Here is a 15,136-nt window from a genome sequence, read left to right as displayed (position 1 = left end):
AATAAAAACGAAATTAGCGTGTTTTACAATAACACAGAAAATGATTTAAGTTTATTATCTATTTGTCCATTTAGCAGCCAAACAAGTTGCCATCGTTGATGTTAATTAGATGTTTGTTTTGAAAATTATTGATTTTCTTGTTGTAAATTAAAAACAGGCAAAACCAACTCCCCGAGAAAATTAATTATTCAGTCGGGCGCCAAATTGTGTCACGTGACTAATTGTCAACAGTAGGTAAAGTCCCAACCCAGTTTAGCAGATTTTGCAATTGCAAGCAAACGAAAAGACTTAGGTTTTGTAATGTAATAAATACGTTACGCACTATTTCATTGTAGCTTTAGCCGTTTTATTTGTGGACTAAATTTGTTAAAAATGTTTTAGATCCTACTGTTTATTTGCAATAAAATATGTTACTTATATTCCATCTGTAAAGCATTCAAGTTTCAGACAGCCCAAAATGTCGTATCCAAATGTAAGTAATTTCAGAATAAATGTTTTAGATATATTATTTCATAATTAGATTAACCCATGTTTAGTTTTTATTTAGTTATTTTTTAACTGTGAATAAGATGAATTCTACTTACAGCCCAAACTTCTATTAATTAATCTCTAAATTATACCTAAAATTGTTTTTGAATTATTTAGCAAGCACCTTATGGCCAGCAGGCACCTTACGGGCAACAAGGTGCTTATGGCCAACAGGGTGCTTATGGTCAACAGTCACAATATGGCCAACAAAGTCAATACGGCCAGCAAGCTGCGTATGGTCAGGGTCAGCCTTATGGACAACAAAACCCTTACCCGGGTGGCCCCAGCACCCCAAGTGCTCCAATGGGATCATACAACCAACAACCCCAATGCCCACCAGGGATCGATCCAATGGTTTTTGAATGGTTCCAGGTATTTATAATACTAACACAATTATATGATTTTTGATACGCATCATGCTAAAGTAGAGTTTTTTTGACACAAAATATACACTCATTTTCAAAGATTAAAAAAGGAACCAATAAATCAAAATAGAAAAAAATGTGGCATATTGTTGCACTATGAAATAAAATTAGTGGATTTTATAGTTTATCTGTGTAGGTGCGGTAGTGCTGCAGTTGTTCACCAAAATACTGTCTGTGAACCAGATGTGAAACCAAAGCTTAAACTAGAACAATAAAGCAACTACATAGTTGTTGTTGTTTAACAGGCAGTTTAGCTTCTTGATAGGCTCAACTATAATTGCTTAATATCTGTTCTTTTTCAGTCATTGTCTGCTGTTTCAAATAGTTTCACATTGCTATTTTGTTAAACCATTATCATCAATAAAGTTATAATGATGTCAAAAACGTTGCCTGTTCACTTGTTTAATGTTGTTCAATGTTCTTATTCCCCCTTAGACAGTGGACCAGGACCGATCTGGCAAAATCACAGCCGTGGAACTTCGCAAAGCTTTGATGAACAATAAGATGAAGCAATTTAACCATGAAACTTGTCGTCTTATGATTGGAATGTTTGACAGCAACAAGTAGATATATGCTATGTAGTACAGTTTAATTTATTACTTTGCAAAAAAACAGACACCCATTTCAATATTTGCTTTTGCATACACCCTTTACATATACACTCCAGTTGATTTTTCCAATTACTTTAAAAGTGCAATTTCTTTGTTTTTAGGGTTTGTTATTAAAATGTTTGTATTTTTTATTGGTAAATTTTATCACGATAACTGTATGAACAAAACAATAAATTGCTGTACAACCTTAAGCGAAACAAACTACTAACTTTTTCGAGTAATCTATTATGTTAACTTGTATCATGTTAGTTGTTGTGAAAAGTATTAAGAGTTTGTAACAAAATCAGGCAGCAATAAAGCGTTATGTTTTACCTTACATGCACAGAGACGGAACCATAAACCTCACCGAATTTCAGTCCTTGTGGAAATTTATTCAATCGTGGAGACAATGCTTTGATTCATATGACAGAGACAGATCGGGAAATATTGATTGCCAAGAACTTCACCAGGCTTTTACAAGTTTTGGCTATCGATTGTAAGTAATTAAATACTAACCGTAAAAAGTTGTTGCATCAAAGCATATCTTAGAAAAATGTAGATGCGATTATAATCTGAACTGTTGACAGAACTATAACAGAGGATGGTACCAAGCCAACTGAAGTACATAGACACACAGAATTGGTGGATTAAATGTAAGTTAGCAGGTGCTGGAAACATGTCAGGTCTTGACTGTATCCTGAAATCAGGTCAGCTTTCAGATGCAGCAAAGAGTAAGTACACCAAATCAGGTTGTTTTCTTGGCACTTCCATGTGGTAGGCCTCAAGTTCCAGAATGTTGTTTCCATGTGTCAACCTTTAGATTCTAGTTGTTGTGAAATGCAAACCCACAACACAAACTTATAAGGGGATTTTGATTTACCAACTGAGATGCACAGTCTTGTTTGTCAAACCTCCTTAAGGTGAATCGCATGCTTTTCAGCTTTTAGTAAGGCATGCATAGTTTGGAACCACTTCAACAAGTGCAGTAGTTATTGTTTATTTTCTGAAGACCGGTAAAATAGTAGCTACTGCTAGTAAACTAGTTATGACTTCATGAGGTAGTTTCGAGTGTCAACAACAAAAGGTGAGTATACTACAATAATGTTACAAGAGAAAAAAAAACTGGTGAGTTCTTTTCATTGTGAGTGAAAGTAGTTCTGATCCAGTGGAGTCAATGCAAATTTAAAGCAAACTTCTAGTAAGTGTATGTGTTAAAAGCATTAAAGTTAATTAGTACTAACATAGCTACATTTTGTTGTTTATAAAATTAATCTACAGTTTCAGAAAGTTGGCAGACAGTAGAAATGTTTACAAGGCTCAGGTTTAGTCACATTTTGTACCGTAAAATATGGTTTCACAAGTTGATGCAGCTAAAACTAGGATTATAGCTGTTCAGTTACTCTGTAAAACTTCCTGTTTTTATTCTATGCCTAAACACAAACTGAATGATGCATGCTTTTCCCTTTCCTGTAAACTGTGTAATACAAAACAAATTCTTTTTTGTTAGGTCTTTTGACTTTTGCAAGATGATTGTTCGTGTTTTTGACAAATCTTCTGCAAATACAATTGATTTTGATGACTTCATCCAAGTATCTGTTATGTTGCAAATTCTTACTGAAAAATTCAGGGCCAAAGACACAAACCAAAGTGGTGTTATTCAAGTCAGCTATGAGCAGGTTTGTTGAAATACTTTCTGCGAAACTTTGGTTGGAGTTTACCTTTTTTATAAGCTCAAACTACAGATTTACACACATTTAGTGTCAAAAATCACAAGGGTAAAATGCAAAAACATTTTGCAAACGCTTCGATTCAATTTTGTAGTGCCAAGATTGCTTTTTATGCATAACTTAAACTACTAGCTGCACAATATGGTTAAAAATGTTAAAGGCTTAAACTTTTTGCTTTATTATACGCTTTATTGTGTTTTTGCATTCATTTATTGCCACAATAATGTACAACTTTAAAACAACAACAATTAATTAAGCTAGTTTATAAAATTGTTATTTGTTTTTTTAGTTTCTGGAGATGGTCTTGGACAATACCTTGAATGTTGTGTGAAAAAATTACTGTGTATATAACCAATGACCTAATACCAACGATACCATGCAATTGCTTTTAAATGTGGTTTGTTTTATATCTGCACTACCATGTGTTTTTATTCATTTTATCAGATTTCAAATATGTTTCCTGCGATTGTTACTTAATGTTACCAAATAAACTTGTTTTTTAATTGCATCAAATGTGTCTATTTTGCATCCCATAGGGCTTTTGGGTGCCCAATCACCAAATTACTGTTTCTTAGTTGTTTTTCCTTCACTTTCATCTGTTTGTAGATATCTCTTGGGATTCCATTTACAGTCTTCTTCGACCTGCACAGGTAAAACAGAACATGTAGTAGACACTCTTATGCTTTTGATTAACTAAAGGAATATGTGGTTTATTAATTTACGCTGTTTTTTTGGCCTGAGTATTTAATATATTTTTATCAATCTACTGACTGATTTCAATACAATTTTAAGTTAAGTTTACAAAATTACATCTCAATCACGATCAGATGTTCCGAACCCAACAGGAGCAGGCCATATTTTTTGTTTTAACTAATGTTGTTCTAGTGCACGACAAAATTTAGGCTTTCAGTGGTTATAGCCCGTTATCAAATTAACTTTAACCCCTTGAGGACTTAAATAGTTAACTGCACATAGCTCGCCGATAAGGATATAAAATGTGTATGAATTAGTAGTGTTACCATAAGCACTATACGTCTATTTAAATGAGTTCAGTTTATTTCGCTTGATGAAAGAAAACATGACGGAAATAGCTGCACAACGTTGAAACGTTAAAACGTTGAGCGCAAAAAAGTTGATGGCATAATCGGTGGATCATGACTTGATGCGCTGCAGCTACGTTGTAAACTGCCGTTTCAATATTTTTTTTCCATTTACTTCATACCATGGTTTTAACGTTGCAGTTTCATTTGGAGGTTGCTGTAGTTTTGGGCGATATTGTTTGCTGAGCCAACAGGCTACTTTAGAACTGAACTGACTCGTACCCTTTTGAAAGATCATTAAGCACAAGATTGCATTTAAACTTACCCGCGTTCGTCTTTAACGGAGTTGAGATGTTGTTGCAGCTCCTTCATCTTTTCATTATGTCTCTTTTGTTTCATCTCAGCATCCAAATTTGCTTTCTCTGCGGCATTTCGCTCTTCGTCCTCCTTGAAAAAACGTCATATTCTAATTTATGACTTTTAAAATTAAGCTTACAAAAACTAGCAGTAATCAAATGACGTTTTTTCGGAAAAAAAAGGAAAGAAAACCTAGTAACATCCTCCCAAATAGCGGGCAACTCTACAGATGACCCCATGTCGGCATATAGGCTACGTGTTTAGATTAGGTATGTTCAATGACATTTGCAGCCAAATCGTGCCTCATTTTAAAGTTTTTTTAAAAAAAAGTTCGTCAGTTTTGGAACTATTTTTATTGTCAATATGGCCGAGAGGCTAGCGTAGGGGACTTGTGTTCGCAAGGTTGTGGGTTGTAATCCTGTCTCGGCTACTTGTATTTTGATGGACCGAACTAAATTAAAGTTACTCCTCGAGTCGAAAAAGTGCTAAACTTGGAATAAAACAGGCAGAACGCATTCAGGTGTTGCCCGCCCACCGAGGATAAAACGAAACCAAAAAGCATTTTGGCTACATCAGTAAAAAAATCGTTTTTAGCAACTGTTTGAAATACAATTACAAATAGTAAAGAAGATCGATGTTACAGTGTTTTGAGGACTCATTCAAGTCGCGTGCTAGATATTCAGCCGCTATGCGTACGGTCTCGCCACACAAAGAGTCTATTTCCAGCCAAGCACCTGGGAGAGGCGTTCCAAATCATTGTTCGCAACAAGTAGCGTTATTGTTACGAAACAATGCCCATTCTGTGGTGTCACATTGCGGGGATGAGCGATTTAAAGGCTAATCTTTCTTCACCCGTAACATGTTGATGTTTATTCTAGAACAAGTCGATTGTCTTCCCATTGTTGAAGCCCGGTCACAGCAAAACAACCTTGCCCATAGAGATCGTATGTGCTATGACAAAGTTTCTGTTTGGAATTTTTCTGTGCTTGGTAATGTTTTGACTTTGCAATTCCACTGTGTGGCAAAATCTTGTTTGTTTACCTTCATATACTTTTAGATAGCTGCAATGGACTATTCTAATTAACATTGCAGCCCAAAATTGCGCTAAAGGCGTCTGCATTTTCTTGAACTAGTTTTGGGCCTTTTTGTTTTTAGGGTGCAATTGAATAGGCCAATACTAGCATGGAGACGCCATGTTTTGGGCAATAAACGTCCCAGCATGTCTACAAACTTTTTTTGAGTCACCATTTTGCTGACCTTTGATTTTTTTCATCTTTAACTCTACGGCTATAAGTTGTACAGCTAATTTCCTTAAATGCATAAAGTTGTATTTTGTTTTTGACTGTAAAAAGTGCTACGGTATGAATTTGCAAGCAAAAATTAAACACCAATTAATAGAGTGTTTGCATTCATTCGGTAAATGCAAAACAGTTTAACATGACTTACCCTTTGTGCTTCGAGTCTTTGCAAAGCTGCACGTTTCTTGTCAATAACTCTCTGCCTTCTCAATGCTTCTTCATGGAAGGGTCCACAGCTTGATGCCATCTTTGCTCTGTTTCGTCACAATCAACAAGCGCCAGCCTTCACGATACTTCTCGAACATAGGTCTGGTGGTGGCAAACGACCACACACCGAGAATTAAAGGGGGACTGTTGAGGTTATTTGTTTTGCTCGAAAGCACTTTAAAGGTTTTGTGTTTGTTTGAAATAGTTTCTCAAGCACGTTCACGTTATTGTTTTTTATTATTATTATTAACTGTTTTCGTTTGGGGGAATATTATTGTTTTTTGATGCCTCCCCTTAAAGCTGGCTTTCAACGAAATTAGTCTTTGTCATTTCATTGTTTGTACAATAGGTGTACAATAAGTGTGGCGTGGCTACTGGGCAAGTATGGTTTATGTTTCCATCTCAGCAAATCCATTCAAACCAGTTTTTCAAAGCTAAATGTCTAGCCAAAAAGTTTTTATCAATCCATGGCTGCATAAATTCATCACCGCGGCCGCGCATGCCCATACACCTGCACTAGTTACTCCTTACCAAAGTCAACACTTTGCGCAATGCGAAACAACGTTTCTCTAAACCAGTTGTACTTGCTAATACTATCAGCCTGTTAGTCTTACAGGTGGTTTGTTGCTTATTAATGGGTAATATGACGTCACAAAGCATAGTCTTGCATTACAGTTGGTCGTTTCCAGTTTGTGCGTTCAATGAATAAATTGGACTAGCTTCGAACGGTACAAAACAGCAAAATGTCAAACGTTACACGGGAAACTATAACAGTGACCAGAGATGGTACAACTGCCGCAAATACCACAGTAAGCATGTGAAATAAGCATTGTAAATTTTTCTAACTAGGCTATTGGTAGTAATATCAGATCCAAGCTACATGGCTTTATTACTTAAAGATGCTGAATGATTTGACCTAGGTTGGTTTGGAACCGTTGGAAGTGATGAAATTGGTTGTTGGTGACAAACCAGATCAAACTGTGCAACTGCTTTTGACGTTTCTAATTCTCTACACTCTCATATATTTGTGCGCTGTGGGTTACATTGCAACTAAAACTCCATGGAAGACACCAAAGAGTTTCGCAACACACAACAGAATGCCAAAGGTGCTGATTGAAACTTGTTTTATTAAATTGTAAAAGGCATTTTCTTGAGTTTTTTATACGATTCTATATGATAGGAGTACAAAAACGAATTGCATTAAAAACACAAGTCAATAATAGTTGATTAAATTGTAATGCAAAAAACGTGACGATTTCTCAAAACATGTTTGTAAGTGCAAGCACAATATATTAGACACTTAATTTAGATTAGTGATGTACCGAATCGGCGAAATTTCGATTCGGCCGAAACCGAATATTCGGCGGTTTTGCCGAATAAATTCGGCCGAATCAACCGAATCATTTATGACGTCACGCGAAGTCGTACGGTACGCGTTTGACATTAAAACATAAGTTTATCTACCAGGCAATTAGTGCAGAATGGTTGTGTTTCGTCCTTATTTCAGTTCTGTGGGGTTTAACATTGCCTTAAGCATAATTTCCAACCCGGCAATGAATTACTATTTAGTTGTCTGCAGTGGGGAAAACGATAATGTGGTAAAAAATATAATAACTGACAGGATTTTTGTTGGTGCTAAGCAGGAAAGACACGCTTAACGCTTTAAATGTGTGTTCATAAAAGATTCGGTTTCGGCCGAATCGCAACAAATTATTCGGCCGAAACCGAATCTTTGCAAAAGTGGCCGATTCGGCCAAATAAATTCGGCAAACCGAATATTCGGTACATCTCTAATTTAGATACAACTGGAAGTACATATGTGTCTCCTATCAAGCAAAAAATACTTTGAGGTCATTTTGCTGCCAATGCTTTATTGCTAGTGCTTGCTGAAAGAAACCTAATGTGAAATTTTCTGAACATAACAAAATAAAAAGGCCTACTCCGAGTACAGTAATGTTCAGTTATATATTTTTTTCAAGTGTAAACCGTTGAAAATTATGTAATGTGAACAATTGTTTAAAGCACCCCTGTGCCCTTTGCCTAAATTTAAACCTTTCTGTACAGACAACGCGGAAATGAAACGGATGAGCGCAGCACAAACTCACGAACCCAACAACGAAGAAGCTAAAGCTGATAAACTGCCCCGTTCTCCGTACAAATAAGATTGCAAATGAAATCGACACAACGGATTTGTTGCGTCTTTTAGTAAATCATGCTTCCATACGAATAAGCTCCCGCTCCTCCGGCGCTCTGGTCATCCCAGTACGACCCATTATACGCGTAGGGGTCGTAATTTGCGGTGTAGGCCCCATTCCATTCACCCTGATACTGGGGGTAAGCTACAGACGGCGTTATAGCGTAGATCTGCTGGTCGTTGTACCCCGGAGGATTCCCCGCGCCACTTTGAGGGTAACCTTGGTAATAACCTCTCGAGCTCCCCCCAAAAGCTGATGGAGGCCGAGATGATGGTCTTCCAGCATCCTGTAAAAAAGTTTGTTGCATTGATAAATTCAATGTATCGTCACAAAGATTATTCGGTAATTTAATTATCGAGCCGTTTAATTGGGTAAGAAATAGCCATTGTGTTGTGTTCGAAATATATGTTACTAGCCACTGTTTGAAGTGAAGGTGGATTTTTATTTGTTTTCGAGTGCTTTTATTTCTCTAAATTATTTTGTTTTTCGCAAACACAAGCATCAAGGTCCCTTATGGCAGTGGTTCTCCACTGGAGGACCACTAGTGGTCTATGATGACTTTTTGGGTGGTCCATAGGACGTCCACTAAGTTTGGTGATAAACTAGAGATGATTGCATATTATATATTGAAAGAGTATCAAAATGTTTGCTGTTAATCATTGTATCTCATTTCTTGAAAATCGATTTTAAACAGTTATGTTTTAAGCCTAAATAGTAGTTTTGTATGCGTACTTCGATCTTGCTCAAAAATAAATTGGTCCACGACATTATTTTTACTGGGGCGGTGGGCCATGGCCTGAAACGAGTTGAGAACCACTGCCTTACGGGATTCGAACCCACGTCTGTGGGCACAACACAAACTGACCTGATATTGACTTTCGTCATCACCGTACATCCCCGAATCTGCAGACGTCACTGTGTGTTTTGACGTCACAGCTGCGTCATCGGAAAACCTTTCGTTTTCGTTGCGCTTCAGTATTCCTTGAGGATAAGTCCCGGTCCTTTTAGGGGTCCTGCTGAGATTGGGTTGGGACGCCGAACGACGGAGTTTACCCCTCCTGCCGCCGGTCGGAAGTGACGCAACGGACATTGCGCGTTCTGTGACGTCATAATCCGTGTCATAGGCCCCGATTTGGGGGGCGGTCCGGACCGACCACTCAGACGCCGTCGGTGATGGTGATTTTGAACCGTTCGCGTCTCGTCCTTGATAACGGCTGTTAAGGGAGAGAGTGGATCGGGTTCTTCTGATTGGTTGATTTTGTTGGTCGTTGCGAACGTCCAGCATTGATTTGGAACGATTAATCCGGCGGTTGTCCGAGTATTTCGATCCGCTACAAAAAAAGCATAAAATTGAACACAATGTTTGAGAGTTAAGAGGAACATAAGTTCATAATTGGGATCAGCTTTGGAGCGTTGATGCAGACCAGCGATCACGGCACACTCACATATAAATCACACTAGCCAGGCCTACTGCAGGAGCGATTCCGATTCAACCGGTCACTTAGTATCCCACATAGCAAGGCGTGGACTGGTAAAATCTAACATGGGTTGTGATTCGAACCCACTACTTAGCAACAATATTTAAGAGTTGTTTAATCCAAAACATAACTGCTAATTGTAAACCTCTGTACCAATTTGTTTCTGGTACACACAAACTGTTTTGCAGTTATTGTAGTTTTATATTTACCCAACAACAAATTTCAGCATATCACTATAGTGGGTTTTTTTTTTTATCAAACAACAGGTCTTATGGACCGTGTTGCCTGTTTGGCCGTTGTATAGGTACAAAACAACGAAGTTATTAAATCCGATTCTGAAATTTTTGGGGGGCAATATTAAACTCACTTGTAGGGTGGGGGCTCTCCGTAACTGGATTCGATTTCGTAAGGGCTCCCTCTGCTGGACACTGATCCTCTCACGGAGCCAGCACGGGAGTTTGTTCGATAAGTTCGACCTAAAACAAAACCATTTCAGTATGCTGGACGAGAAACTTTATCAAATCGCATGAAAACCTATGTTGGAAACGTACTCCTACAGCTTAATGCTATAAACAGGAAAATAAATGGTTTCCAATGGGTTGAACTAAAATTGAAGTCACCAACTGCCTAAAATCGAAAAAAAATCAAATACAAAATGATCATCGGACTTGCAATAAAACAGGCAGCTCGGCGGACTCATTGTGAGCATAACGCATTCAGGCGTTCCCCGCCCACCGAGGATAAAAATGAAACAAACAAACAAACAACTGTTTATTTGAATTTAGCAATTAGGACCTACTTTGTGGGGCTCCTCAAAAAGTATCTATCAGTTGCATATAGCAGTATAGAGTGTTTTGATTTTGCGCATATACGCAACTTTGCATAGCAAACACTCAAAAGCTTTAAATTGGACCAGTGCAAACCTGTATATTCAATGTACAGAGCTGCAAGTAAGACCGGATTCGATTCAGGCCTAACTGCAAACTAGGCAACATTTTATTTTGCAAAATTCCCTAGGTAAACCCAACTTTCAGACTTTTTTCAAAAGGCATCAGGCTGGGTTTCTGGCTCCCAGTCTGAGCTACATTTTGGTTTCGGCCACTTGTAACCCTTATTTACAGGTAAGAACTAGCATTGATTACAAACAAATTTTACCAGTAGTAGCTGTTGGAAGTAAATAGGGACGATATTTTGAACTTGATGTCGTCATCACCGATTCGGTGTCACTGAAATCAGACTCAGCTGGGGCTCCTGAAAAAAAAACGAAATGTTAAAAATATATACCATTTATATTGTAGCCTATTGGTTACCCAAATCTGTTGCAAATCCTTGTAAAATACCACTAATACACAAATACTCATAATAAAGTTAACACTTTTAAGCAGATTCAATTGTGTCCTGTAAAGTGTTTGTAATAAAGATTCAATATCAGAAGCCATAAAATTGAATGGCAGAAGTATTATCCAGTCTCGAGGTTTAAGTTTGCTTCCTACTCTTATATTATGATTTCTATGACACATTTTATTTGTAACAAGATCGATGAAACGTCTTTAGGTTCAATTTTGGCCGCATCCAGAAAATATTTCGCCAGTAAAGCTCAACAGCAAAAAATAATCCTTACCCGCATTTTTCTTCAATCTTTTCTTCCGTCTTTTTTCGAAATAGCAGCATCCACCGGCGCACAGCAAAATCGCTACAGCGAGAATCGGGAGGAAAATCGTCAGCACATTGTGATCTGTGACGTCACAAAGAGTTTGATTGTTAATCGCGCGTCATAATAAATAACATGTACTCAAGCGGTTATGAATTTGATGGGCAACATGTAGCTAATTACAAGCGATTGTTAGCGAACAATGTATTGTCCGTGAGGTCACCGACACGTCAGTATGCCAGCCTCGGGGCGTCACAATCGCTCTTTGTTACGTTTTGCCGCATACCTTACGAATCGATCGGGTTGCGAAGGTGTACGCTGGACAGTCCAATACTGGTTGGTCGTTAAATTTGCACATATGACTCTTGTCGTACAACGAACGGCCAATCGTAAAACAAGACCTTACCCTAACGAGCTACTTAAAATATAAACAAGTCGTATGAATTGATAACATTTTATTGCAAACGTTTAAAGACTGCCTGGTTTTATTATTAGTGTCAAAATTTTACCACACGCATATTATTGACTAGGCTACTTTTCATGGTTGGTTTAGTGATCCTAAAAGATCCTATCCTTTGGCTAATACATTTAAATTCGTTCTCTTCTGGCCAAGTGTTTGTCAATTCGTTTACAATAACTTTATTTTGTCAAATGTAGTAGAAACAATTTTGTAAATTAAGTAATAAAGAATGCAATATTGCACAGTACTGATAATGGCATTAGTAGTTGCTAAATCGTTTGAACAATAAAGCATGTCGTCTTTTGAGATCATGTATTCTGATATCTCTCGAAATTTTGGTGGTCAGTTAAACAGCACTACATTCCCACACAAATAGGAATATTTTGAGCTAATGCCTAATTTTGTTTGATAAAAGAATTAAAGCCCATACAGGTATTTCTTTTTTAAGTTAAAAAGTAAACAATAACAGCTGTGCAGTACTCAAGCTGTATCGTGTGCACCCAACTCTACTATAAATGAATTAACTGTAAAACCATCTACTTTTGGCAACGTGGCAATGTCATTCATGTCACAAGCAAAGAAAAACTTGAACGAAAATTGTTGGACTATGTTGTTGATACCCGGTATCTACAGTCCATAATTGTAACAAAGCGAATTATAACCAATTTCAAGTATTTTTTCGACCCTTTGCAATAACTTCGGCCACAACTTACCAGTGCTAGATACCTCAACAGTCGGTTCTTTTCCATGCGCCATTAAATCTTAAAAATTTTAAAAACTGTGCACAAACTGACTAAACTTTTGACAACAACCGAAAACCAACTTGAACAACAAAAACAAAACTCTGACTTGGACAGCGAGGCGCTTAACCTGGAGACGTTAAAAAACAAATGACCTTGAGACGTTGAAAAACAAATGACCTTGAAACCATAAAGTACACAGTACCCCTAAACCCTACTTCTATGACGTAATTTATAACTTGTTTATGGTACACAGGGGGGCAAGTTGATTAGTAAACAAACATCTGTACGACAATCGCAATTTAGTCGTCATAATTACAGATGATGATGTAATTAAATTACTAATTATGACGTAGTTACCTCTGGCCTCAGCGTTTCGTTTCCATCTTTCCGACATGATTATTCCGCGCGTTGTAACTACAGTTTAATGTTTGCTAACTTTCCAAAACCCGAACTCGCGAATCAAAAACTTGCCAGGCGGCATTCTTAACAGCCTCAGGCGAAACATTTTTGGCTTCACAACGGTTCAGACAAGTTGCTGCACACCGGTTGTGGACTGCAGCACGAATCTATGTGACGCAGATTTTCTGCTACAATTATGAATTTTACGGAAACTCTTTGCCGCTTCTTGTGATTATAAAGAAGGATCATTTTTTACCACTTGGTGCGCTGTTGCGTAATGTCGCCGAATGTACCTGATTTAAATTTTTGATGGACAAGATATAATGCAGCATAGTTTGATTCGAGTGTTTCTAAGTTTAATTTTATGCAGTTAATCTATTGTTTATATTGAAAGCTAAAATTTATAAATAAGTTCCAGATAATTCCAGACGTTCTAACATTTAAGCGTAATAATGCACGCTGAATGCTAATATTTAAAGTCTACTTGAAAATTAAGCGGGCATGTTTACGTGAAAATAGTTTCAATTTCGGCATTATTTTTCGCCCTATCGGAAAAATGGGGTCGCATGTAAATGCGGATTTAATTTTCATTTAAATTGGGGTCGCTTTTAAAAAAGGTTGAAGACCACTATTATACTCATTCGGGTAAATCATTGGCATTTAGTTGCGAAGTGTTTTTGTTTTTAAAGCAATAAGTACGTTTTAGTTGATTGTTTGTATTATGTAATATAATTTACAGCTTTACCACCACAAAGTAAGAAACCGCCCTAAAATTAAACCAATATCAAAAAGGGCGGGTTCGTTTTCTGTAAAAAGTCATTTCGGCGCAATTTAGCCAATGTCAAATTACTGTAATTTCCCATAGATTGGTCTGAATTCTTTTGTGGTGACTGGTACCCAGACAAGAAATTTTTGAAAATAGCTTTTACATTTTACGCAGAATCGTATGTCCACCAAAACGATAAATTCATTTTATTTATTCTATAAAAAAACATATTTGTACAACTACATATATCTGCACATATGTTACCCTACTCCGCAGTGATGTGGTTTTCTCATAAAACTTTGGTTTATTTTGGGTAGGACAACGTACTGTCGTTGTCACGTTATAGTTCTACGAAAACTTTGTCGCTTAACAAACACTTTACAAACACAGTTTATTACTTAAATTGTTGTTACGGCAAAGTTCAGTACTTTAACAACAAAGTTACTTTTTTACATTTGTTCAAACCACACTTAGTTTTCTTAAACTTTTTTTATTTAAATCGAACTTTTTTTGTCGTACTCCCATTGAATGATTTTGTTTTGTGTGTGTGTTTTTAAGAAAACATCTACTTTTTTGGAGGATTTTCGAAAAAAAGATACATATGATGAAACAAACAACTTTTTCATCGTTAAGTTTAAAGTCATTTAATTCTCACACTTTACTGCAATGTTAGAAAACGCGTGAAACGCGAACAAAATCTTAAAATCTAATAATTATACTGTGCAATACACAGCTGGTTTAATGTAACCGGCTTATTAAGTTCTAATTACATGTACTTTGAACACGCCTGCTGTCAACGACCGAGAACTAGTTTCTCCACATTTTTAACAATGCGGTTGTTCTCTAATCTGGGCGAAGGGGATTATCAAGCAACAATAGCGATAGTGACGTCACATACCATCTTCACTTTGATAGGAGTTGTTCCAAGCCTGACCATTTTTCACAAGGTTAATGAGTGTTAACCAGCCAATCAGGAGTCTTGTTGCCATAGTAACCTGTCCATATGCATTTGGGGTTTCAATAAGCAGCAGTGTGATTCCTATTTTACAAACCCATGCCTGAAAATAGACGTTTTTGTAATTATTTGCAAGACTTCTGATATTTACGAAACTTTATGTTGCTTTGTATCAAACCAAGACAGCTATGACCTCAAATTTACGTGCAAAAAATAGAAACCTTCTTTTGATTTAGGACTTGCATCAAACGTCTTCAAGTAGAGCACACTTTGATATTTCTCACAAAAACTAAACACCATATCAACAGTGACTAAAA

General features: G+C 37.0%; 3 protein-coding genes across 6 annotated transcripts; 1 reads left to right on the top strand and 2 right to left on the bottom strand.

The window, feature by feature from the left end:
* Window positions 1–64: 64 nt before the first annotated feature.
* LOC145209117 (programmed cell death protein 6-like) lies at window positions 65–3,783 on the top strand. Of its 2 annotated transcripts, XM_080079367.1 has the most exons (6): window positions 65–472; window positions 646–900; window positions 1,389–1,516; window positions 1,890–2,039; window positions 3,051–3,219; window positions 3,560–3,783. In XM_080079367.1, the coding sequence occupies exons 1-6, from the start codon at window positions 458–460 to the stop codon at window positions 3,599–3,601; spliced, it is 759 nt and encodes a 252-aa protein (XP_079935493.1). In that variant the 5' UTR covers window positions 65–457; the 3' UTR covers window positions 3,602–3,783. The 2 variants fall into 2 exon arrangements, with proteins under 2 accessions (XP_079935493.1, XP_079935494.1); XM_080079368.1 differs by lacking the exons at window positions 3,051–3,219; window positions 3,560–3,783 and adding an exon at window positions 2,131–2,209.
* A 5-nt stretch (window positions 3,784–3,788) lies between these two features.
* LOC145209121 (uncharacterized) lies at window positions 3,789–6,428 on the bottom strand. Its single transcript, XM_080079371.1, has 3 exons — window positions 6,114–6,428; window positions 4,636–4,757; window positions 3,789–3,912 (listed from the first exon to the last, which is right to left on the bottom strand). Exons 1-3 carry the CDS (start codon window positions 6,210–6,212, stop codon window positions 3,789–3,791), a joined length of 345 nt encoding a protein of 114 aa, XP_079935497.1. The 5' UTR covers window positions 6,213–6,428.
* An 853-nt stretch (window positions 6,429–7,281) lies between these two features.
* On the bottom strand, window positions 7,282–15,079 carry LOC145209114 (uncharacterized). Of its 3 annotated transcripts, XM_080079361.1 has the most exons (7): window positions 15,041–15,079; window positions 14,763–14,922; window positions 11,467–11,580; window positions 11,001–11,096; window positions 10,213–10,321; window positions 9,233–9,698; window positions 7,282–8,653 (listed from the first exon to the last, which is right to left on the bottom strand). In XM_080079361.1, the coding sequence occupies exons 1-7, from the start codon at window positions 15,062–15,064 to the stop codon at window positions 8,375–8,377; spliced, it is 1,248 nt and encodes a 415-aa protein (XP_079935487.1). In that variant the 5' UTR covers window positions 15,065–15,079; the 3' UTR covers window positions 7,282–8,374. The 3 variants fall into 3 exon arrangements, with proteins under 3 accessions (XP_079935487.1, XP_079935489.1, XP_079935488.1); XM_080079363.1 differs by lacking the exons at window positions 14,763–14,922; window positions 15,041–15,079 and adding an exon at window positions 13,057–13,145; XM_080079362.1 differs by lacking the exons at window positions 14,763–14,922; window positions 15,041–15,079 and adding an exon at window positions 12,670–12,856.
* Between the last annotated feature and the right edge of the window lie 57 nt (window positions 15,080–15,136).

This window comes from Phallusia mammillata, chromosome 1 (assembly GCF_965637545.1).
Source record: "Phallusia mammillata chromosome 1, kaPhaMamm4.hap1.1, whole genome shotgun sequence".
Taxonomy (NCBI): domain Eukaryota; kingdom Metazoa; phylum Chordata; class Ascidiacea; order Phlebobranchia; family Ascidiidae; genus Phallusia; species Phallusia mammillata.
The sequence above is the reverse complement of the archived record's forward strand: the minus strand, read 5'-3'. Positions and strand labels throughout refer to the sequence as shown.